This window comes from Myiozetetes cayanensis, unplaced genomic scaffold, assembly GCF_022539395.1.
Source record: "Myiozetetes cayanensis isolate MyiCay16 unplaced genomic scaffold, myiCay2020 scf2-11, whole genome shotgun sequence".
NCBI classification, from domain to species: domain Eukaryota; kingdom Metazoa; phylum Chordata; class Aves; order Passeriformes; family Tyrannidae; genus Myiozetetes; species Myiozetetes cayanensis.
The window spans coordinates 93,141,129-93,168,249 of NW_026087411.1; the positions used below are offsets into that span (position 1 = coordinate 93,141,129).

General features: G+C 34.7%; 1 protein-coding gene across 3 annotated transcripts in view; it reads left to right on the forward strand.

The window, feature by feature from the left end:
- The window catches only part of CSMD1 (CUB and Sushi multiple domains 1), a 1,108,336-nt gene that overhangs the window by 753,233 nt on the left and 327,982 nt on the right, over positions 1-27,121 (forward strand). For all 3 annotated transcript variants that reach the window (XR_007628921.1, XM_050315426.1, XM_050315427.1), the window contains exons 8-10: positions 5,403-5,490; positions 11,992-12,116; positions 19,209-19,330. Coding sequence is in view for 2 of the 3 variants with exons in the window: in XM_050315426.1 (XP_050171383.1) it covers positions 5,403-5,490; positions 11,992-12,116; positions 19,209-19,330 (335 nt within the window). In the remaining variant the exon portion in view is untranslated. The remainder of the gene's footprint in view (positions 1-5,402; positions 5,491-11,991; positions 12,117-19,208; positions 19,331-27,121) is intronic.

The following is a 27,121-nucleotide window of genomic DNA, read 5'->3' on the forward strand; positions in this document are numbered from 1 at the left end:
TCAAGGGATGGGACATCCACAGCTTCTCTGGGCATCCTCTTCCAGTGCATCAACAACCTCTGAGTAAAGCATTTCTTCCTGACATCTGATCTAAATCTCTTGTCTTTTAGTATAAAACTATTCCACCCTGACCTATCACTATCTACCTACATAAAATGTCACTCTCCTTCTTTTTTTTTATAAGCCTCCTTTAGGTTCTGGAAGGCCACTGTGAGGTTTCCCAGGAACCTTCTCTTCTCCAGGCTAAACACCCCCCTCTCTTTCAGCCTGTGTTTGTAAGAGGTTCTCAGTATGCTGTGAGCCTCCTCTGGGTGACAACTTGTCAGTCTGCTCTAGAAAAACTACCATTTCTTACAATATCTTTCCATGGGGAATTTTAGGGTCTTTTTTCTAACCTCCACACAGTACTTGCTGAGGCTTTCTTGAAGGTAACTCTTGAAGTTTTTGGTTAAATCTGAAAATTATTCAAAACAAATTATTGAAGGAATGAGTGTTTCTGAGCTATTTTTTTTTATTTTAAATCTAGAACCTTTCTATAAGTTGAAACTATCACTAGGATAATGAGTATATATCCAAAGAGACTGTCATAACTTGTTAACTTTAAAATTGGAGGTTGGAACTTGAAGTATGAACACCCAATATTTACTAACCTAAGGGTTACTGAGGAAAAATCTGTGGTATAACTCATCCATGCATAATAATATTTTGCTTCAAAGTCCATGACTTCAAAGTGTGTAGTCACATAGTTTACATGAGCATGAGCAGATCTTTAATGTATTTCCAGATTCCAAATGCATCTAGAGCAGGGCAGCATGTCTGGAGTAGAACCAATATAACAAAGGGGATCTCATGTCTCTTGTCTTGCTGCATGAAATATATATTGCACCAACCTTTTCTCCTGCATGATATTGCTTCTTCATTACAGTTAAATACTTCCCAAATGCTGAGCTAAATTAACATGTTAATGTATCTGCTAGTATTTTATAATTACAATTTGTTAAAGGCTTATTTCAATTTAGTCTTTCTTTTGTTCTATTGTGTTAGAATAGGAACATGTGAAGTATCTTAAAGTAACTCTGATTTTCCTGTGTCATATACCAAGTAAAACAATAAAGATGACCTCCAAAGCTTTGGAAACTAGTCTTCTTGATCCCAGTTGAGAAAATGGAAGAAATCTTGTTGATTCGCTCTCCATCAGTAAAGCAGGAATGGATTTTTTTGGTATCAAATATAAATTTAAATCACCAGTCTTAACCATAGAGGTTGTATATAGAATGTAAAGCTGTCCATCACATTAATTACTCAGCTTTTTTTCAGCTATTTCTGCAGAAAGGTCTGAGAATACATAAGTTTTGCAGTAGATAATGGCATGATTTGTTGAGAAGTTCTAGAGTTAAGTTGCATCCACTGGGAATGTTCTGTCTCTGTAACACAAACATGTCTGGTGGTTGAAGCATCTTTGATGTTCTCAAACCTGCTGTCAGAAAAAGAAGAAAAAAACTCCAAACCTGACTAGAATCTTTCCTCACTGTTCTTCCTAACCTGTAACTTCAAATACTTTTTATGATATTAGTCTCATGGAATACATATCATTTTCTTTAGCTGATGGTTCCTTGAAATTCTGGGATACAATATGAGGAACTGTCTAAGTACATCAATGTCTTACCTTGATTATTAGCGAGGATTATATATTCTTCAACTTATTTTTAAAATTGAGAGGGCATACTGAAAATGTACTACAAATATGTTGAGAGAGACTGCTATTATTTAGACTGACCCTAAATTTATTTTTCCTAAATACCGGTTTATAAATATTTTGTTTATATGTAGAGAAACAGCGTAGAGGAACATTTTTAGTACTGTAAAATAAATCCTACTAATTAGTGCATAGCTGTGCCAAAACGTTTACATAATTGATATTTATGTCTAAATTTTACAAGCTTTAAATAGGAAAATTACCTTCCATTTTATTAATATCTTCATTGTTTCAAAATTTTAGAATTCTAAAATGAAAATTAAAATTGTAGTTAAAATACACTCAGTCTGTAAATGAGCTTTGAATGTAAAGGGAAGCAATTCAAGTTTGATATGTCAAAGGAGGAAAACTCAGAAGGAAGATGCAAAAAACATGAAAAACTTTAGAACACTCTAGGTAAATGAAACTTTATATAGTTCATAAAGAGTACAAACAAGTCACAGGACTTTTGAGGACATACAAAAGTCTTTTTCTTTAAAGTGAAAGATTATGCATGAGACTGAATGAACAGCAGATGACATGTCCAAGAAATGCTTGCAGAGACTGCAGGGTTTAAATATATTTTGAAACTGAGATACTCAAATCAAAGATTATTCTTTCTCATGTCTTGTTATGGAACTCAGTAGCAGTGGATGATACTTCATAGTGGTGGATAAAGGGGAAACCTGACAGGATTGAAACAGAGGAAGATAAAGATCTCTGACAGGAATTCATATGGGCATCTTTTCATCTATTTTCAGTCTGATAAGAAATGTTGGAGCTAAAAAAAGAATATTAAAATTTTGAAATCTAATTTCTAGGTAAATTCCAAGATACTGACAGGTAAAGGCTTTAATACGAATGTATAATATTATGGTATATTATTATATATAACATATGTAATATAACATAATATAGAATATATGTGCTAAAGTCCCTGGTGTCCCTGAAAAGTTAATAAATTTTTTCACTAATTTGAGACATTTGTTCCTTTTTTTCCCATCTGGAAAGATAAAATCAGGCAGGTTTGTTTTCTAGGGAGTTGGATTTATTTTGTTATGATAGTATGTCACGCAAACACCATCTGTTAAGAAAACACTTGACAGTTTGTCAGGGAAAATAGAAGCTAAAACCTGGGCTATGTTTAACAAGACCTGTAGACATCCAGGAAGACGTGTCAAGCTTCAGACACATGACACCTGTCCTGTTTCAGGAACCAGTATTTGTATGGAGAAGAGAGAGCCTGAATCACCCTTCCCTGATATCAGTGTGAGAGTGCGTTGACAGAGTAAAGTAGTGACCAAGAAGAAAATTTTGCGAAGATAATCTTCTATCTGAGGAGATCACTTCATTCTGAGCTATGACTAAGGTCTCACTCAACATTTACTGGTGTCCCAAAATACTTAGGCATTTTATGTGTAAAACAAGGTGGCTTCACTGTAATATGTTTGTGCTTAAAGCATAGTAGCAAATGCAACCTTGTATTACAGTTGTCACCTTAAGGTACTTACTAAATTACTACGTTTTACTAAGTAGTTACTAAGTTACTGTATTACTGAACCATAAGTTTAGTAATCTTGGTAAGTTGGACAACCGCACAGTCATATTGCTCATTTTTGTGTTTCTGTGATTTAGTAGTCCAAAGTGATCCTCACCTCCACATCTAACAAAGCTAGAGTTCTGTGCTAAATGTAGTAAATATTTGATTTTTTTTTCTCTGAAAAATGGAAGAAATATTGGTAGGAAGATAATTTATTTTAAGAAATATCAATCTACAAGCAGGCTGCTTTTCTAGCAAGATCAAGTTTTGTCTATAATTGCATTTCAATGCTGACATTTTCCAAGAAACTACAAGATTAGATTCTCAGAATAAACTATATGAATAATAGCGAGTATAAATTTGTTCTGAAAGCCTTTATTCACACACACAAAAATCTTCATCAGTCTAAGTATTTTTAGTGAGATTAGCAGGAGTGTTTTTAAGATAGTGGATTCCAGGTTCTAAAGATGATCAAAAGTCCAGCTAAACTGAATTTTTACTCATGTTCAGGTTTGTTTATTTAGCAGGAAATCACTTTTTAAGTAAGAATCTTATTTTACTTGAATCTTCAAAGAAATTTCTGAGATTATGATAATCTTTCTTGATGTAGTTTAACAGAAGAGTATACTGTACAATAGGTAGTGTTAAAAAGATGTGGAGAAAGAGGTGTTGTTTTCCTGTATTCTTAAAACATTCTCCAGGAAAAAAACCCTACAAATGTTGAAACACAGTGTAATGATTGCAGTTTCTCTACTCTGCAGAAGAACCTATGCTTCAGGTCAAGAATTTTGGTCCTTATTAGACCATTGTCTTAGTTGTATTTTTGTAGTACTGTAATGCAGTTTTTTAGTTCTTTAAATCTTTTGTAAAATGTTGTATTTCTATATAAATTGATTTTCCTTGAAGCTGCCAAAACACATAAAGATTACTAGCTCTTAACATCTGATTGTATATATTCTGCTTGTCACCACTCCTTTTGCTACTGTACTCAATTTGAAAGCATATCACTGTGTGGGAAAACCAGCCACTTTTTACATTTAGTCTCTCATCACCTTTCAGCTGTAGTGTTGTCGTCTGTAATCCAGTCAAGCTTGTATAATTTATATGTGTTTATGAGCAGAATAGACAGCATGTGTATATTTGGGGCTTCTGTATATTCAGTGTTCTGCTTTATTTCTTTTCTTTATGTTTAATTACTTTTCATTACACATATTCCTTGAATACCTTTTTGCTAAGAAGAAAAAAAGGGAAAATTGAATGTTCAAATTGGTTTGACTTTTGAAAGTTTATATGTTTATCTACATAGTATTAACTAAATATCATAGTCTGGAGGGAGAAAGAATGAAGGACAAAAGGAATGGAATAGTATAGGATACCTTCTCTTTCTCTTCCGAGCTAAAAGCAAAAAATAGAAGTTTGAGCCTCATTTGCATGAGCGCATGAGCAGCTGGTTACAAATTGATTGCTCTGGGGGGTATTCTGTATATTTTTAAGATTATCTTCATGACAAAGTGGTGATTGACCAAAGGTTGCACTTGATAATCTCAGAGGTCTTTTCCGATCTAAATGATCCTGTGATTCATAAAGATTATTACAGTTTTACAGTACTACAGTTGGATTCTGGGCTTTTGTCTATTTTAAGTCTTATTATGGAAAGATTTTATTATGTAGATTTTATTTTCTTATATTTTTTCTTATATATATATTATATATATTTTCTTATATATATATATATGTAAGATTCTTAATCTTACAATGGTGTCTTTTGAGTATTTCAGAAGGTGAATTCATGAAATGTTGTTTTTCTTATGTGGGGAAAACTGTGGATCCTGATATATCCTTAAAAAGGTCACTGACCATGGGAAATCAATCATTTTGTGTTCCACAGAAGCAAAATATGGCAGTTTTTTATCACCAAAAAAAACCAAAACCAAAAACAAAACCAAAAACTCCCACAAACCAAAAAAAATCAATTATTTGGGGCTTCTTTTTGTTAATAATTTAAACTGATACAAGAGAAAATGGTAAAATGTGGTTGAATTCAGGATGTGGTAGTTTATGTATGGGAAAATGAATAGTCATCTTTATAGTTGCATGTCTAAATGCATTTTTTCCTTTTCTTTGCAGTGACCCAGGGTGGGGATGCAGTTGCATCTGATACATGTCCCGATCCTGGAATTCCTGAAAATGGGAAAAGGGTAGGCTCTGACTTCAGGTAGGCACATTTAGTTTTCTATATGACCAAAAGGAAGATGTTTCCTGTTACATATATATGTATACAGAGCATGTAACTACAGATATGTATAATTTCCCTAGTTTTAAATGTATTAATTCTTTGTCAAAATAGCCCCAGTCCATTGCATATCTTGAATTGTTTTTCCTTGTTTTTTTTTTAAATCAGTGAATTTTAAATAGGAATTTAAAGCATAATATAGAAAAAGCAGAACTCTCAGGACAGCATAGAAGAAGAAGAAGGAGAAGAAGAAGAAGAAGAAGAACAAGAAAAAGAAGAAGAAGAAGAAGAAGAAGAAGAAGAAGAAGAAGAAGAAGAAGAAGAAGAAGAAGCAGAGAGTATTATCTGTTTTCCCACTAAACCGTTAAAAAACTTGGAGAACATGACAAATTCTCTGTGTGATGAACTCTGTCTCCTTGGTTTTTTTTTTTTGTTGTCAACTTTTGTTATATTAAAAAAAAGATAACGTCAAATGGGCCCCTATGGAGAAAAGAGGAAGTTTGTTCCTACCCTGTTGAGGAAAAAAGGCAGAGACTTCAAGGTGCAGCAGAGAAGAGGGTCAAAGGAAGGAAGTGGGAGCCTCCAGCTCATGCAGAGATTTACGAATTGCTCAGCAGGGAGTGGACAGTCAGACCTAAGAGTAAATGGAAAGGAACAATTCATAGGAATTAGAAGGAATTGTGCAAAGTTTTCTGAAACTCTGTAGAGCAAATTAATCCAACCTGGTTCCTGAATCATGGCTCTTAGAAGTTAGATCATAACAGAAAGGAAAAATAAGTTTTAAAATCTATTCTATTTCTGATTGACATACTCTTTTTGGATTTTTCTCTGTCCTCACAGGAGTTTGAGAAATCATAAAGAACTCCAACACTAAGAGATTCAGTTATATGCAAAGTCATGGTTTCTTCAGCATCAGAGCAGAATTTTAATGTGTTTTAAAAAATAATGAAGTCAAAGGATCTTACAATACACAGACTAGAGATACAAGCTGTCCAGAAGATGTTTTCCATGTATTCTGATTCAACTTCTCAAGTACAACTGCTACAAATGAAATTATATGATACAAAAGTATAGTATGTATTTCCTGCCCAAAGGGCTGCTATTTTAGGAAAGTAAATGTAATTTTTGTCTAGGTCTTTATTAATACTTGATGTATTAAGGAAAGAAACATCAGTCAGTAGAAGGCTAGGTAAAAATAGGATGCTAAAATATAACTTTTTCTCAATATGTATTAAAGTGCCTGTGTGTATACATCCAAGGAATACCTGTATTCTTCCACTGTTATTTTGGAGAGTATTTGACTTTAGTATTTGTGTAGGAATGCCTCAGTTTCCCTCCTCTGCTTAAGTCTCTTCTCATGAAACCAAAAATGATGCAGAACATATCTTCTCTGAATTCTTCCAAATCAAATACTTAGTTGAAAGAATTAAGTGCAGCATCTAAAATAACTTTGTTATCAGTTGAGAGAGAAAAGGATCACTGGAAATAGTTAACCCATAGACAAAATGTTTAGTGGAAAACTGCATGAATTCAAACTTGAAGGGCACTTTTTCACACCGTTATCTCAAGATTCCAGAGTGAATTCAGCAGGTTGGGGTGATGAGGGAACCCGAGCACTTGACATATTAGAGGCTATGAGTTATGGGTTTGCTTAGTCTTCAGGGAATCTGAAGGAGCTTGTTGCTGTCTATAGTTACTAAACAGGAGGGTGTAGAGAAAAGAAAACCAGACTCTTCTCAAAGGTGAACAGTGACAGGACTAGAGGTAATGGTGGGACATGGTAAATTACTACTAGATTCAGGATTAAAAAAAATCATCAAACACTGAAGTTTACAGAAGAATTTGTAGAATTTCCACCCAGAGAAGCGTTCAGAACTCACCTGAACAGGACTCTGAACCCTCTGTTCCAACTGGGCTTGCTTGGAATGGGGCATTGGACTAGATGACATCCTCTTCCAATCTAACTTATTCTGCGAATCTATAAATTTCGTACAGCTTTCGTGATACACTGTTGGCCAAAGAGATCACATCTAGTTAGGGTCCAAGTCAGTGGCGTATGAACAACTGTTAAGAAACAACAGCAGTCCCTGCTTGAAAACCTTAAAGTTTGAAGAGGGTAAGAGAGAGAATTTAATCTCTTCCCCTCTAGATTGTAGTCTGTAATATGAAAGAGAAAGGGAACTAGAATAATTTTGGAGAAACAGGTTCAAAGATCCAAAGCATGTGAACCACAACATGGGAGAGCTCAACAACAAATTTCCCAGCAATGCCTAAATAAACCAAGAGGGAAAGCCCGAAAGAACCTTAAAACTCAAAGTATTTTAAAGGATATCTGAGGGAATCTAATGTCAAAGAACCTTAAAATACGTAGTCAACTGTATTTTGAACACAGCCTCTTAGGAATGAGTGTGGGTTAAAGGTTTTTTAAATGTCTGGAACTTACTTATGAGCAATGCTCACTCAGTCTACGCAGCAAGGCTATTTCCCTCCATCCTTTACCCCATCCAGCCTCTCATAATATTTTTGTTTCACCAAGTGTATCTTGCTGTTCATGGGGTTATAAATGGGTGTACAAAGTGTTCAACAAGCAACATCATATAAGATAAGATGAATAAAACGTGTTATATATTTTGATCACATTAATTATGTGCATGTTTTGGGCCTCCAAATTCTGAATAGTATTTGAGAGAAACAGTATAATTTTGTTTTCCTCCTAAACCTTACTTGTTAATCTAAAGACTGATTATGCAACAGCAACTGTTTTTCATTTACTTTAAAGTTTGATAATATCTATTTAAAACTTATCTTAGTTATGTTAGTGTTATCTATCTAAATCTGGCTGGACATTTAAATATAGAATTTGACTGGAGTTTAATTTTTGTTTCTCTGAAATGACAAATCAAGTTCTTCCATAGGAAAAGGGACATAATATTTATTCTTGTTTGCATTTCTCCAGTGTAATGAAAAAACAAAAAAAAAAAGATAGTAAAGATAGGCAGTGTTTTTTTCTTTCCTAAGAAGCAAGTATAAACACCAGAAGGAGCTATTGTTCTTGTCAGGAGGATGACAACTGTGAATATTAATCTGAAGTAAAACATACGAAAATGCACATTATTCAAAATCTTTTCCAGTCTACTGAGAGACATGTTATGAGAGGGATTGATGGAAAGGCACAGGGTTTATTTTCAAGACAGCCTGAGACCCAACTGATTCTGTGATGACAAGTTCTTTGAAAAGGGTTTCATCGTTTTCAGCATAATAATGGCATTCATTCTAATATCATAAAGCAAACAAAAAGGTATTGAAATCTTAACCTTTTCATTCTGTCCTCCTGCCATGCTTTTACTGTTTTCAGTTCAGAAGAGATTTTCAGTAGGGAAGAGATTTTCAGTGATTTTAAAACAATACAGTGGATATTTGGATTCATTTTGAGGGACAAATGGCAAGTCAGACTTTGCTAGATTAATAAGAATATAATCAATACAATTTTGGGGTCAATATCACATTTTATTTTTACATGAGACCTCAAAACAGTTTGTTTAAACAGACTGTCTAAAGAAAATCTGAAATAGATGTAAACAATACTGTTTTAACTGTCCTTAAGTATTGTATGGTATGTCTTGTAAGGTGAGAATGCAATCATTTTGGACATTTTCACCAACATTCATAACAAAAATAGCTTTTAAATTTTCAAAATAGTTTTTGAAAATCTATTTTTTTTATGTTAGTATTGCTTTATGTTAGTATTTTATAGTATTTCATTTTTTAAAATGACTTCTTTCAGTAAAATTCTAGCCTTTTTTATAAACCTTCAAATATTGCTTTGGTAGAGTTCAAATTTAAAAAAAAAAAAGAAAAAAAGAGGAAACAGATATCTCTTCTCCATTTTTAAAGTTTACACAGAGAAATACCAAAACAAACATAATACTTCTAGTGCCCACAGATATGCCCAGTGACTAGGGAGGTAGAGATGTAAAGAAAAATAACCAAAACTAAACCAAACCAAACCAACTCAATTAAAAACATTAATTTTGAACATGAAGCAATAATTTTATTGGAAATCATAAATCAAACAAGATAAAAGACATCTTTAAAAGCATGTTCTCTTTTTAAAAGAGAAATTTTCAAATGACTGAGTCAAGAGACTTAGCAATCTGGATGTTGTTTAGGAGTTTTGTAGTAGTTTGTGTGTTCCAGGTGCATCCCTTGTCCTACGATGCTTATTTAGATATGAGCTTTTGAGTACTTCGTGTTCTTATCTTGCTCTTTAATGTGATGGTTTTTACTGTGTTTCTTGTTTGTTTTTATTGTGTTTTGTTCAGTATATTTCTTTTGTGTTCCTTAGTTTGTGTTCAAACATTTCAAAAGATTATACCCACCATATAAAATATATGATGTTGACATAAATTGTCCTTAGACCCTTAGATCCAAACTATTTCTAGAACTTTGGGGGAAAAAATGTCAACCCAAAACCTGAAATACATACTATGTAGGATAACACTGAAACAAATTGGATCAGCATAAGTGTATAGATTAGATTAGTGTGTAATATTTTGTGTATACATTAATTAGAATTTTAAAAGTATGTCTGCAATGATCAAAACCCAGTCTAAACATGAAAACCTTCACTTACTATATCAGACCTAAAAATATTTTTATTCCTCTTGTTCATTTTGGGTTTTTTGTTGGGGTTTTCTCCTTTCTTTCTTGGGGAGAATAACTGGGTATTTTAAATTATAAATTACTGTTGCAGACATCCAGTAATTATGCCTTTTATTTCATTATAATTTTTTGTATGTACACAGTTTTTAATTGTCCTTCGAAGCCTTGATAATAGCAACTTCAAGGAAATGTTGAAGTTTTCGTGTTGGTTCATGCATCATTACACTTTTGGGAAACTCTTCATCCAATATGATTTTAAAGTAGTTTAGTTCTCAATTTGCATTTATCACAACTAGGTAACTTCTTGTTTTCTGTTTCCTTAGCAAAAGAAATTCAGAACTCATAATTTTAGAAAATATGAGAAAATGCATTTAAAATATATGTGTTTATGGCATTAAAGTGTCAGAGTAATTAATATCATTATTTTCTTTACAAAAAGGAGAAAGTAATTGTTTACTAATTTAATGTATTTATTTGGAATCATACTTGGCCTATTTTTCTGAGGGTTCAAAAAATGTTCTGAAGGATAGTAGGTTATGACAAACATAAAACAAATGCAATTTTTGAAAATTATACTAGTCTTCAAGGATTTCATGCATTTTGCATGAATTACAGAAGGAATGAGCCAGTATTTTCCCTGCCTTTCTGTTAAATCTTTCATATTTAACAGCTCAAGAACAAACTGCTAAGTAGTTTTTAAAGCTTCCATAGGTTCGGAACATCATACTCAAATTTCAAAATTAACAAAACCAACAAAAAATCCTAATAAAGTTTCATGAAAGAACTAAAATAGCATAATATTGAAAAACAATAGAGTTAGTGTTTGTGAGATCCTCTGAGAAACTAAGAAAATTCTTGTCCTTGAAGGGTAGGAACAAGCTGGATGATAGTGAATGAGATTATTTGCAGTTCTCCACAGCATAGTTATAACCACTGAGCTTTCTGATTGCCATCTAGCAATCCCCTGGTGTTTAGGACTCTAAACTGAGAAATATGCTTTATCAAGGTCACTTGGTTCACAACATGGGATTATCAAATACAGATTCAAAAGTACATGAAAACAAACAACAGAACCAGTTGTTTATGATGGGAAACATAGAGTCTCACAAATAATAAATGGAAGCAGACACGTAAATACTGTTTAGGAAAGCTCTCTTTGCTGTGGACAGCAACTGTGTACAGTTTTTTTAATTCTTCATAAAGATTGGTCAGCATTCCAAAGGGACAGATTTCAATGTTACAAGTGTATTACAGTGTGTAACACAAGTGTGTTACAGTTAATTTTCAGTCCTAAAAAAAAGTTATCATAAAGCATGATTTTTAACAGGAAAATTCAACAAGGTCAGGAATATTTAATAAATTATTACCGTTGACTGAAATTAATATTTCCTGGTTGCATATGTTAACAAATTACTTCATCAAACTGCTTGTTCTCTCACTTGAGAGAATATAGAGTGGTTGGAATTATTCATGAAGTAAATTATTTTGCCTGAAAGAATTATGATTATATATTTTCTTAAAAAATATATGTCCCTATGCATTCGTTGAACTCATACTTTAAATGATCAAATTTACCACCACAATTGTTTCATATTCATGGCCTTACTTCCTTAAAAGGTGGGCAAACTAAATAATAGACCTATTCCCTAGAGTATAAATTGCTTTTTATTAATATAATGTTGATAGAGTAAAATTTTGCACCTTAATTTCTTTGTTTGGATCTTGAAATATTGTCATTTGGTGACACTTGCATTTATTTGAGCATGTTGATACTTAAAATATATTTTAATTCCTTCCTTCTTCCTCCTATTTGTTTCCTAGGGTGGGTGCAAGTGTACAGTTTTCCTGTGAGGATAATTATGTGCTGCAAGGTTCTAAGAGCATCACTTGTCAGAGAGTGACAGATACACTGGCTGCCTGGAGTGACCACAGGCCAATTTGCAGAGGTAAGAGGTATTCTTTGGAATTTTTCCTGAAGTTCTGATGGGTAATTATAATTTCTGTTTAAATATGCAATAAGAAAATACTCAAAACAAATAAAAAAGAGAATTATATCTTATATAATTATATCCTGAGTGCAATCACACAGCACCTATAGGATGGACAAGGGGTCAGACCCAGCCAGCATGGGTCCATGAGGGGCAGGTCCTGTTTGACCAACCTGATCTCCTTTTATGATCAGGTGACCCACCTGGTGGATGAGGGGAAGGCTGTGGATGTGTCTATCTGGACTTCAGCAAAGCCTTTGACACTGTCTCCCATAATATACTCCTGAAAAACCTGGCAACCCACGGCTTGGACAGGGGCACTCTGTGCTGGGTTAGGAACTGGCTGGAGGGCCAGGCCCAGAGAGTGCTGGTGAACGAGGCTGCATCCAGCTGGTGGCCGGTCACCAGTGGTGTCCCCCAGGGTTCAGTGCTGGGCCCAGTCCTGTTTAACATCTTTATTGATGATTTAGATGAGGGGATTGAGTCCATCATTAGCAAATTTGCAGACGACACCAGTCGGGAGGGAGTGTCGACCTGCTGGAAGGCAGGAGGGCTCTGCAGAGGGACCTGGATAGGCTGGAGAGCTGGGCTGATTCCAACAGGATGAAGTTCAACAAGGCCAAGTGCTGGGTCCTGCACTTTGGCCACAACAACCCCCTGCAGCGCTACAGGCTGGGGACAAGAGTGGCTGGAGAGCAGCCAGGTGGAAAGGAATCTGGGGGTACTGACTGACAGGAAGCTGAACATGAGCCAGCAGTGTGCCCAGGTGGCCAAGAAGGCCAATGGCATCCTGGCTGGATCAAGAACAGTGTGGCCAGCAGGAGCAGGGAAGTGATTCTTTCCCTGTACTCAGCGCTGGTGAGGCCACACCTTGAGTATTGTGTTCAGCCCTGGGCCCCTCAGTTCAGGAAGGATATTGAGGTGCTGGAGCAGGTCCAGAGAAGAGCAACCAGGCTGGTGAAGGGACTTGAGCACAAGTCCTATGAGGAAAGGCTGAGGGAACCTGGGTTTTTAGCCTGGAGAAGAGAAGGCTCAGGGTTGACCTCATCACTCTCTACAACTACCTGATAGGAGGTTGTAGCCAGGTGGGGGTCGGTCTCTTCTCCCAGGTAATCAGCAATAGGACAAGAGAGCACAGGCTTAAGCTCTGCCAGGGGAGGTTTAGGTTGGATATTAGAAAAAAGTTCTTTACAGAGAGAGTGATCAGGCATTGGAATTGGCTGCCCAGAGAGGTGGTGGATTCACCGTCCCTGGAGGTTTTTAAGATGAGACTGGATGTGACACTGAGTGCCATGATCTAGTAATCACAGTGAGGTTGGATCAAGGGTTGGACTTGATGATCTTGGAGGTCTCTTCTAACCCAGTTAATTCTATGATTCTATGATTCTATGATATGCATATATGCTTACATATATACAAAGACATTTATGTAGCTTGAAGCCTGCAATCAAAGATGCAGAAAGAGTATCAGTTTAGGGAGGTAATTTCCTTTAAATAGCTTTAATTTCACTTAATTTTTTTTTTGTCATGGTAAACTTATTTTAACTAGAACTAGTTAGGTTTATATTAACCTTTTCTAATAAATTCTTAAATAGAAATTCCTCGCAATCGTATTTTTTTCCTGTCAGTCCCAGATATTTACTTATGCCTCATTTTTCAGTAAATTCCTTTCTCATTCATCTGTTTTACTCAACTTTACAAATGACTTAACCTTCCAACTTGTAAATATTTTCCCATTATGGTCTAGATCAATGAATGAGACTCACTTTTAAGGAGGAGCAGAAGTGGCTTTTTGTTTGTTTGCATGTTTTTCCATTGCAAACTACTGCCTGTAATAAAAACACTGGAAAAATACATAATTGCTGCCAAAGTACACCAGAACTGAGGTAAATAGGAAAACATAAAGAATACATCTTTCTACAGAACTTTTCTTTTTATCTCAGTAGAAAAATTGATTCAGGTTACACATTTGGATTGTACATGTCCGTGACAGCCCTGACCCTCGAAATGTGATTGCTTTACCTTCTCCTAGAACCAGACAACCTAGCCAGAAACAACTTTGGAAAACAAAGAAAAATGCCACCATCAATTGGTGGGGAAAAAAGAAAAGAAAAGAAATCATACAAACTGTTTGAGATACTTTTATTGTCATTTTGAGGTAGATCAAAGAGATACTTCTTGTACTCACAAAATCTTACACTGAATGCCAGCTACTAGGGCAGCAAATGTTATTTGAGAGACTGGAGAGGGAAGGATTTGTGGCACCTGGACCTAAACTTTTTCTTGCTCAAGAATGAGCTAAAGCATAATCTCACTTATATAAAACTCATATACTTTGAAAAAGTTTTCATTGCCTAGTAATTTCATAATACCAATTTTTTCTCATGTTGCCAGAGTACAATACAATTTTGCAGTTGTATAATCACATATCATAGACTCATGGAATCAGCTGGCTTTGAAAGGACCTCTGAGATCATCAAGTCCAACCCTTCATCCACTACCACCATGGTTGCTAGACTATGACACTAAGTGCCCCATTCAATCTCATCTTAAAAACCTCCAGGGACAGAGAATCCACCACTTCCCTGGGCAGCCCATTCCAATGTCCGATTATCCTCTCTGTAAAGAATTTCTTCCTAACATTTGTCCCAGTTTAAATGAGACAAGGGTCTTTTGCTGAGGATGAATTAGGAGGAAAAGACCCAAACTTCTCTTTCCAAACAATTATAAATCCAAAATTAAGAGGCTCCGATTGAAGGAAAAACAAATTATGGAAAAGGGAAAATAACAGCCCTTTATTAAAAGGTATGTGTGTATTAACAGGAACACGAAAAAAAAACCCAAGACATTTAACCTAAACCTCCCATGGCAGAGCTTGAGGCCATGCCCTCTTGTCTTAATGATAGTTGCCTGGGAAAAGAGACAAGCCCTCACCTGGCTACAACCTCCTTTCAGGTAGTTGTAGAGAGTGATGAGGTCTCCCCTGAGCCTTCTCTTCTCCAGGCTAAATATATGTGATATATCTGTAAATGATGCTTTAAGAATTGTAGTGGATTGGCCCTACCCAACAGCTAATCACTCATCCCCAGTGGGTTGGGGAAAAGACCTGGAAGAGCAAAAGCTGAAAACTTGTGGGTGGACATCAAGACAGATGCAAGACAGTATCACAACTGTGCATGCAACCAGAGAAAAATAAGAATTTTATTCACTACTTCCAACTACTTGGCAGATATTTAACCATTTCCTGGAAAGTCAGGCACAAGTGATGGTTACTCAGAAAGACAAACCTAAAACCATGAAGGTGCCCTCTTTTTACCCCTTTCCCTGGGTTGTTATGCAGAACCTGTTGGTTGTTTTGGTTGTGTTTGTGCCAGCTGTGTCCCTCTGAACTTCTTGTGCACCTCCAACCTGCTTCCTCAAGGCTTTGACATTGTGCAAGCACTGCTCAGCAGTATTCAAAACACTGCTGTGTTATCAACACCATTCTAGTTACAAACCTAAACCACAGCACCATATCAGTTACTGTGAAAGAAGTTAACTCCATTTCAGTCAGACCTAATAAAAAATTCTATAAAGGCAACTCTTGGATAAATTATTACAAGGTGTACATTACATATATTAAATAGGCACATCCATGTAAGGACTAGACAATCTAAAAACCAGTTAAAAAGAAGTCAATAAAAGTCTACCCCTTAATCTTTCCAGAGCAGCAAAGTAGCTGTTATTGGTGTCTCTTGAACTCAGTGTCTCCATAGCTCAGTCAATTTAAATGAAAAATCTAAATATACCCTCTCAGTACTTTGTTTCATAGTAGTGCAGAATATTGTGTCCATGCAACTCCACAGTTCCCTCCTGTTCAGTGTGGATTTTTTAAATATCTTTAATTTATTCTTGTTTGCTAATACACTGCAGAAATGAGCTGAAGTAATCCACGAATGAGAAAAGCAATGCTCTGGAGAAAGGCACTCTTTGCTGCTGAATTATCTGTGTATTATTCCTAGTGTTTGCTATATCTTTCAATTAATTATCTACAAATATGTCTATTATGCTTTACTCCCTCAAGTAACTTCTAAAAAAATAGGATAAATTGGTCCTATACTTCTAATAAAACCACAGTTAGAAAAGCAAGTTACTTTCGTGAAACATATTTCCAAAATTTGAGCTAAAATTTCACAACAGTCTGAGGGCTAAGTCAACAACTCTCTGTAAGTGATTTGTTTGTTTCTGAACACAGATTAACATTGCTTTAGCTGAAAAATGTATAATTCTTGGTCAATATTATGATATTGCCCATGGTGCATGTTTGTGGATGGTGAGAAGTGAAAGACACAAGTTTTATTTGCAGTCCGTATTCCAATTCCTTTACTGAACTTCAATATGCCAGTATTCATGGACCTCTTTATTTAATAATAAAATACACAAAACAAATAACATTTTATCGCATTTTCTAAAAGATCATCAACTTAGAGCGGAAAAGCTGATAAACTGCAAGCAATTACTCTGGGTTCAATGACTTTAAGTTTACAGACTTAGTGAAGAAGCTGACATTTATATTTACCCCAGCATGGTGACTAACAAAGTTCAGAATTTCTGAAGCTGATGAATAGTCACAGGAACCATCTTACTGTTGGCAAGTTCATGACCTTACTTGAAAGGGTGCAGTGAAGGTTCTGCCCTCGGGTCTGCCCAAGATGACAGTGCAGGTCAGTGTCCACCCCACTGCCCAACCTGGGTCACAGGCAGGGAGTGGTGGGAGGCTCCAGAAACTGACACAGAAATGGAATGGTAGTAATGTAAATGTTCCCAGATTCCTTGAATTCAGCACAAAAACCTTACAGAGATCCATTCTTGTTTTCTGAAAGCAATATACAAGGCTATCTAACATTTTTTTGCTATGTTTTGCAGTAGCTCCATTTCCTAAACAGACCTCAGGGATTCAGTTGTCGCTCTTGCTTGGCTTCTCCCTACCCCACTAATTTTTTTTTCCTTACCTCTGAAGTTTAAATAGGAGAAAGATAAAAGAGTAACAGCTTGACTGAAAAATGTCTCTTAAAGGGAGATGTTTCAGCCTTTCTTCTTTGTGGATAGCTAGAGGAGGGACAAACTGTTTTCAATGGCTTATTGCTACACAGTTGCACCTCTGGATTAGTTCCTACTGTAGCAGACCTTGAGCAGGGGAATTGAAAACAAATCAAGAAATATTGTCTGCTAGTTACAATCCTAGAGGTATGTTGCTTCTACCAGTTACTAGACTGTGGAAAATGTCCTCTATTTCAGATCCTATGGATCTGCTCTTGTTATTATAGAAATTAAAATAATATATTTTTCTTGATACAACAGCAATATTCCAAGCTTTCTGTATTGGTGGTAGGCAGCATACAGTGGCATGGTTAAATGTGATTAGTTCTTTAGCGACACTTAGGGACGTGGTTTAGTGGTGGACTTGACAGTGGAAGGGTAACACTCAGACTTGATAATTCTAGAGGCCTTTTCCAAATCAAATGATTCTATGATTCTGTGATTTTTAAAAAGCTTTTTAAGTACAAGCAGCTTGTTAATAACAACTAGTGCTGTTTTGGTAGAATTACCTACATGGATGAGGGAATTTTTTGTCTTCTACTAAGATTGTTGCAATAAGATTTCCACGTGATGTGTCTGAAACTTAAGTGAAATCAATGGAAGGCTATTAAGACAGTTTTTATCATAAACATAGAATACTAGAATGGTTAGGGTTGGAAGCGGCCTTTAAGATCATCCAGTTCCAACCCCTCTGCATACAAAGACATTTTCATAGAAAACTGTGTCCTAGTTAAATCAGTCTAGACATGGAATTCTCATAGTCCAGTCTCTAACATAGTAACAAAGGAACAAATACTGCTAGCAGATTGTGATGAAAGGATAATCTGACAGTAATTTTCCTCTACTATCCTTTTTTCCTATTTGTACAAGTCACACTTCTATCAATGGAGAAGAGCAGGGGTCCTCACAGTAGTTTGTGAGGTAAAAAATATTCATATTTCATTCCTCAGAATGGAGACAACCACAAAGAGGGATGAAGGCTAAAATTTTACAAAGTACCAGAAATATGTTGTGTATTTTATTCCAATATTCAGAGAAAGAATGAAACAATTTTTGAAGAATCTAGTCATTCCTTCTTCCTGTGCTGAAACTTAAGTAACTAAAGAGTCTAAATTACATCAGACATCAGTGGAAGTTGTGCAGATAAATGATGAGATTCAGAGATTTGTATCTAAGTACTTAGAAATGCTATGACCTAGACTTTCAGTTTTAGCATGTTGCCACAGTGCTGTAGTACCCAAAACTTGATAGTGACATTTTAAAATATTTGAGTTCATTTATGTCACTTCAAATTATATTTCTAAATATTTTTAAATACTGTTAGATGCTGAAATATTTTGAGAAATTTGTATATTTTCCAAAATCTATTCCTAATACTTTTTGGAAAGTATTACTTTCTAAAGTAATGTATTTTCAGAATGCTGACTATCCAGATTTGCTGAATGTGACAGAGGGATTAGAATCATTTTATGTTCTTTTCTTTCGAATTATATTTCTTATGGTGTAAAGAGCTAAGATACCACAGAAGTTCAAGTTTAGGTTAAGAATATACTGTTACATAAATATGATGATACTTTTTTTTTCTCCCAGTCATGGAGAAAGTACGAAGTAGAGCATGTACTACCCCTTCTTACATTCATACATAGAAGGCTCCCTTCATCCAATTGAAAAGGGTAAACTTTTCTGTAAACATATTAATATGGTAATTTTGAGAATTTATTTTGCATAAAGAATACAGTAATGTAAATTTTGCACTGAATAATTGGAAAGTATTAGTTTCCTTCCTATGTAGACCATTTTTAGGGATTTTTTTGCCTAGCTCAAACATCTTCAATTGCAGATTGTTATAAATATATCAGTGTAATAATACTTCTGTGGCAAGTTGTTACTAACATTGTGGCAATTTTGTGATATTTATTTAAAACAGAGTAACCAATCAAAAGCAGTCTGATTTACTGTTTATCATTTTAGCTAGAACATGTGGTTCCAATTTACGTGGACCGAGTGGCATTATCACATCACCAAATTATCCAGTTCAATATGAAGACAATGCACACTGCGTGTGGGTCATCACAACAACTGATCCAGAAAAGGTATGCTTTCCCTCTTTGTCTCAATTCAAACAGTAGAATTTAGGATCTGTCTTAAAAATATTCCATATATATTTTCACAAATCCATGAATACATGCAAGTGTGTATGTTCATTTAAACACAAAAATGACCAGTGTAGAGATGTTAAGAAAATACATTAGGTACAAGGGGAAAAAAAAACCAGTATGAAAATTTCCACTCAGAGTAGTAGGTCTGATTTAAAGTTTCCAAGTTTTAAATACATTTTTAATGAAATACATGAAATCACAGTCAAAATCCTACGTTGCTAAAGGAATTAAGGGTGAGTTTTTCAAGTTGTGTCTTGATGCTGTTGAATCTTGACATAAAAACAGACATCTAATTGTTTTGATAGACTTTGTAAGGTGTTTTATTACCTACCTAATTTCTTTTTTCAATCCGCTGTTTCTCAGTAATGATTGTAGATACATAACTATGAATAATTATGCATAAGATAGTGATCATAATTCAATATTTTTCTACTGGATTGTACTGAGATGCATTTTCACTTGTGCTTCTGTAAAATCAATAAATGGTAGAGACCCCTTATATTGGGGTAGGGGGGGAGTTAAAAAAGTTTTCACTTACATTTCACTTTTCTGTAGTGAAACATGAATAAATGAGTTACAGTAAGTCAAAGGATGTACAATCTATATGTACATTCATAATTACAAAACACATGTTTCCTGTCCAGCTTTTTGGAAGACTGTATTCTTGACTTCTTTAATGTAGTTAAGGGAAAAGGTTTAACTTTATCTCACCATAAATAAATGAAAACATTTAGCTGCAGAAAAGATCAATTTACTGCATGCTTTCATAGCATATTGTTAAGATGTAAATGCTGTTTCTTTGCAAAATCTATTGAGTTCACTTTTTCTGAAAGGAAATTCAGTGCCTCAATAGAGATATCTATTCAAGAAAAACAGTGAAAAGTACAAAGTTGTCACACTGTGGAAGATTTTACTATACTTCACTGAAAAATTTTTCTTTAGGTTCCAAACTGAATTGTTATATTTTATTTGGCATAACAATTCAAAGTGAATATTTGTCATGGAATGACTTTTGACCTGAAAATCAATGCATTTTATAGAAATTATTAAATCACTTTACATTTTTAAATATGGAAATGCATTTAAAATATGGAAATGTCTGAAATTTTCATCTAAAATTTATATTCTGTTATGTGGTCTTATTTTTTCAAAATGTAGTATATTTTTGTAAGAGAAAATTTAAATGTGTATCAAAAGAAAATTATCAAAATTACTACTAATAGAAGAAAGTCTTGAACTCTCAATGCTTTCTTTATTCAGTTAATTTTAATTTTTTTCCCCTTGACTTTTAGGAATTTTAATTAAGGAATGTTTTTCATGTTTATAATAAAATGAAGATGGCAATATCCCTGCTAATTGCAAGAAAGTTTAACCATAATAATAGAAAAATTGGTATGGACTATGCAGTATTATTAAAGGCATTATTAATATATTATTACACTGTACAATTTTATAGAGGCTCAGACTTACCTGTGAAAAACATTAAACCCCCATCTACTACCATAATATGCAAGTTTTGTTCGTTCTGTAAAACATATCTTTTTCAGCTGATTTAGGATTTTAGTAGTGTAGAACTTAATGAGATTGGTGTGGATTAATTTATTTTTCTGTTCACTGGACTCGAAAAGGCACTCTCTCTAAAGTACCATTCTTGGGCAGGTTGCTAGCTCATCAGTCACAAGAATATATAGAAGGAATTGCATACCCAGACAGATCAATTATGTTATGTTCAAAATGAAGAGGTATGAGTAAGCTTGGAGCTTTCACCCAGAAATGAAGTCCACACTATTACATCTAGCTTGGTGGAAGGTAAAGAGACACCCTAACAGATACTGATCACCACAGTGCAAGAAAAGGAGGTCGAACTCTCAAGTGTTTCTGTTCTGGACAGGATGGTCAATAGTGAATGAGTTGTCTTTTTATTACTTTGGATTTGTCTAGGAGTGCAACACAGGAAGATCATTTTCTTGATTTCATGTATCTTGGAAAGATGTGTATTTACTTTAGGACCATGACGACTGTGAAGTGTTAAAATCAAACATATTTAAGTCTTAGATTACTTTCACATAAAGCCTACATCATCTTTATCAGTATGTTTAATATAATATTTGGACTAACTGTATCTACACTACTTTTTCAGATAACAAAAGATAGGAAAGAAAATCCTTTTGCTTTACAGATTAACTGACAGAAAAGGAACTTCTTTCCTACTTCTTTCTAAAGGAAAATATCTTGCTAACATTTTGAAATCTATAAACTTTAAAAATATCAATTACGAAGATAATTTTCAATTAAGAACCGATTTTAAGATATGCTGAAAGTTTTGCAGATTTTCATCCCTGACTTTTCTTGGAGCTATGAATGACAGAACTCCTGAAAACTGAACTGTGTATTGAAGGCTTGATTTTAAGATTAGACTGGTGAGTTGTTATAATCTAGTTAGTTGGTGGGTAATTTAGATTTTTGGCCTTGGTCTGCAAAAGCAGAGAGGGTGAAAGGTCTGAACATCCCTGGAGTGAGATTAGGACACAAATGAGGTCAGTTGCTGGTAACCAAAAAGATAATTCACTTTTATTCTCTGTTAAAGAGGAGAGAAAGGAGGAAAAGAAGAAAGTAGGAAAAAGCAAAGGGTAGTTACAAAAAGCAAATGACAGTCACCACTGTGGATCCCATGGCATCTTGTTGATCCTTTCTTCTTCTGTCCTTTGGTGGGGAGAGCTCCATCTGAGCTTGTCAAGTGAGTTTTTATGTGTAGGCTAAGCAGCATGCTTTCTGATAGCATCTCAGCAGTCTGGCCCAAGCTTGGGGGCCATGACAACAGCACATCTGCCACACAGGCATTGGTGTTCCCAGGACAATCGTGCACCTGAAGTTTGTAGGTTGTGATGTCCGCCTGCTTTACCTTATTAGGAAAGAAAGGAGGTGCACAGAATTTGTCAGCTGTGGTTAACTGAACATCCTGTCATTGCAATTGTCTTCTGACTACAAATTTTTGTGATAGTGAAGCCACTTGCTTTTTATAGTTCAAGCAATGGCAAAACATATTGGTTTTTTAACAGTTCAGGCAATGTCAAAACAAATTGCTTTTCACCAGTTCTCTCCAGGAGTCTACTGTTTTGACTGTCAGACTTGAAAATATTTATCCGAATGCTTAGGGTCATGTTTGATTTTCTTTTCCAAGAAGACAAACAGTTCATGACATATTGTTACTCTGTATTTTAAATTACTTTTGACTTACTCTAACAGAGAATTTTGTGACTTTTCATTGGGTTAGTTTGCACATAGTATTTTACAAAGTAAAGCGATGATTTCTCTTAACATTCAGTGTAATTTAAGGAGGATAGGCTAGTTAAAGAGGTTTCCTTGCACAAAAAGTAAAACAAGAAAAGCAAGCAAGCAAGCAACCAAACCAACAAAATAAACCACATAATGAGCTTGAATATTTTAAAGAATAAATCTAAAATAAAAAAAAATGGGCATGTAGCATTTTCCAAATTTTGCATTCTGGTGCTGGTGTGGGGACATTTTTAATGCTAACTGAAAATAAAAGCTAATTTAATCTTCCTATAGGGACAGTAGCATAGTTCCAGGTCTTAACCAACCATATGAAGATTGTAGTTAGATAAGATTTTCTAACATTTATTTGCCTTTTTCTGAGCAGCATAAAATTAAGTCTGATTCTTCTCCTGTTCAAAGGTACTTCTGTTAATGCTCTGCTTACTTTGAAGAGTATATTTTCTTCCCTAAACATTTATTTGTTTCCTCTGGGTCCCACTATTGTAGCTTTTGATCAGCATCCTACTGAGTCATTTATTAGACTTTTATTACTTGCAAATACAACTTTATGGTGCTCTTCTGACTCTCTGTCAAGTAGATGCTGTAATTCTTGGCAACTCTACATTGTTTTAGTTGTTCTGTTAAGCAGCTTCTCAACTTTTTAGAATCAATTGCTTTGAACTGTTCTTCAGAGGTCTTACTGATCTGTTATCTTTGTTTCTTTCTCACTGTTGGTATAATCTCTTCAGTATGTACTAAGCATGTCTCTATCCCTCGCTGTTTCAACTCATTTTCCAAACTGTGTGGGTTTTTTTCGTAAGACTTACTGTCTTGATTTCCTTCTGCTTTCACTATTTTATGGTAACATTGCAAGGGCTTCTTTTTTCAGCCCCAGTGCCTATAGGAGGGTAACATTCTGTGCTGTTTCAGCAGTGATACCCAATTTTGCACAATATTTTCCTGACTGATTACTGATTGCAGTATGGTAGACATGCCATGGGCTGCAACATTTCTAAGTTTAATGAACGTGTAAATAAAGACTGTGTCCCAATTAAGTTTGTTTTTTTTTTTCTGAAGAATTAATTTTCTGCACAGTACAAAGCACAGAAATTAAGTATTTGTTTGAGCCTAACAATTTTCTTCACAAAGTTTCTGTATTTGTGATGTCTTCTGTGTTTTGTGTGTAGTTATTAGAACATGATGAATTTTTTTAACAATACTGATATTTCTACCTTTCAAAACGTCATGTGAATGAGATGTAGGGCTGGAAGAGAAGACTCCATTCTGTCACTGAAGATATTTAGAATGAGATATGATGTGCGCATATGGATGCTACATGTCTGAACAACAATCTTACTTGATGGAGATCTGTCAAACGATCAGTAGAGTCAAAACAGTGCTTCATCTCTTCCTAAGCAGTCCACAAGAGGCTGATCAGTTAAATCACTGGGCTTTGTTTGCTCTCACTGGGTCAGAACCAAAAGGGATTTAGATATTTTAAGTTTCAGCATGTAATGTTTAGTATATACATGGTGTTGTGGAAGAAAGTATGCTATTTTACATGAGGATTATGCTGCACAGATTGAATGGCCATATGTTGAATAAAAAAACCATCACTCTGGAGTAGGGTTATTTTACTAAAAGTGTTGAAGAAATTCTCCCCTATATTAATATATCTATTTCTCAGATTGAGTCTCTTAGCTAAACTGATAGACCCAATTCAAAACTGCTTTCTATATTAAGCTTAGCTGTCTCATTTGTGCATTAATTACAAGTTTTGACTCCTTCTGTCTTTAAATACTGATGGGAGGTAGTGATGGAAGAGGGACACATGATCAATATTCATCTCATGATGAAAGGATCCAAGCAGTGCAGAAAAGTGCTGTATTTCCTGGTTTGTAAGAAAAGCTAACCGAAGGAGCATGCTTAATGCTTCTAGGGTTATTTCTTGTGGTATTTGCTTTATTTTTCTCAGATGATTCTAATATTAAGTGCAGAAAAACACCCAACACTTAAGTTTTTCCCTCATAAAGCAATTGTCACAAATACAGGCTGGCAGTTATATTCCTTACTACTTACCTTCTGTCTGACCTTCCTCCTTCCATGCTGTTTTTGAGCAAAAGAGTCTAACTACTGAGCCTTATCTGTCTTCAGGATCTCATATTTGCTTTCAGGATATCAGCTAGATTTACACTAGTGAGATTTAGCTATGGGGTGTGAATTTTATGAGACTCATATGTATCTAAGTATGACATATTGAGCTGGAAAAGGCAATCTGGGGGGAAAAAAACCAAACAGTAGGGCTTTTGGAAAGAAATTATAGAAGTATACACATGAAAGAATGGAAAAACTGAAGAAGAAGACTTAGCAGTATATTTGCTCTGATATTGCCTTTGACTTTAGAGTAAGTCTGTATTTCAGGAAGACGGTTGGAATGTATTGGCTGGTAATGCGAGGCAAACAAAAGATTCAATGACCAAAACAGTGAAGGTATTAGAATGTGATAAAGTTTTAATTGGACAGATTAGCCATATATACATGACTTAATGAAAACTAATAAAAAGCCCCCAACCCAATAAACCCAACAAACAAACCAAAACTCAAAACCTTCATAGTTATCAAAATGATTTTGTTACATAAAAATGTATGCCATTTGAAAAGTTCTAATGTTTCTGTTTCTTCATGTTCTAATACCAGATCAAGGACAAAGAAAAAAGAGTTTTCTCTTTCAAAAGACAGCAATATGTAACATTTTCACTGTGATATGTTTCTTCTGTATCTACTTGGGTAAGAAGTATACAAATCCATTATTGTGACTCTTTAGTTGAATACTTAGTACAGCAAAAGTGATCCATATTTGCCTTTTTCATAGAAACACTTTTCCAGACTGGGTATCTGAAAAATTCTTTTATCCTGCAGAACAAAACCAAACTATTCCTCTCTGAATTTACTTTATAGCTAAAACAATGCCCTAATCAAAAAATGCAACCACCACCATCTGAACTGTTTAACACCTAAGCATGCCTTTTTTTTTCCAATTGCCAGAGATTGACTTTAAAGATTAAAAAAACAAGAAAAAAAACCAGCAAAAAACCAACCACAACAACTTCACTTTCATCATTGGCATATACTGTTATCCAGCCACTGCCATGTATGTACTTCTCTTGTTACAGAGTTAGGTTGTTGCCTCCAGCTTTTTTATTAAAGGAATTTATCTGCTGTGAGTGCACTCAGAATTCCTCCATCATTTCCTTCCTCCCCTATATTTTTGCCCTTTCATGTTGTCGGCCTCACTTTCTTCTTTTTTTGCTGTTTTGATCTCCATCAATTTATTTCTCTTCTGTTTAGCTTTAATATTTTCTTCTTTTTCATTTTATATACTTTCAGAAAGTAAAAAGTTTATTAACTAAATGCAAACATAGAATCCTAATGGTTTTCATTGTTTAAATTGAACTTGAAAACAGATAAGTGAATGGCCAGATGAAATGTTAGTTTTTATTTTTAACCAGACGAAAACAGTAGGGTTTTATTCATAATTTCTTACATTTCTTATAATGTAATTACAATACTATTCAGCATAAGAATGTGCCCATTGGTGTTGTGACATATTATTGCACAAAAAAATCTATATTTAATTTCTTCATAGTAAAAGGGCTTCAGACAACTTTATCAAACAGAGAATCAGACTCCTTGAGCCCTGAGTAACCATTAAATACAACACACTTTCTTTCCACATATTATAGAATTCAAATCAACATATTTGTTACTACACCTGAACATATATACACATGCAGTCTCACACAGAGACATGTAAATAAACACCTAAGTGTTATACTTGCACAATCCAAAACATATAAATATATCAATACAAATGCATTACTATTCTTTCATTTAATTCAGGTTTTTTTTCTGACAGGAAGTGCTCATTACAGAGTATTCATCAAATGAGAACATTTTGCCACAGTATTAAAATAAATCCAACATACTTTTCTTATCTTGTTTGCCTACAAGTTACTTGTCCATTCCCTTGCTAAGAACTATCAGGCTTATTCAATATTACATTGTCAAATGTATAAATCAAAGTTATCAAGGTTTATGTGTAGAAATTTTTCCCTGGAGAGTCTGCAACTATTGATAGTATATCACACTGAAAATGTCCTTGAAGTTTTTCATTATATATACTTTTCACTTTTTTTTTTCCCGTTTATTCTTTTCTTCATTTTAGGTATACTGCATAAATTATCTTTGTGCAGGCCCTGTGCAGCCTGATGGGGTTGATAATAAGGATGTCAGAAACCCATATTTACTGCACAAGGAGAAAAGTGCTACAGAATATTTTAGACACCTGCAGTTCTGTGTTACCTCACAGAGAAGGTTCATTTGTTTTGCCTTGGGACGGGGGTGGTCAGTGTGTCTTTGTGTATGGTACTCACTCTTTATCTTATCTTG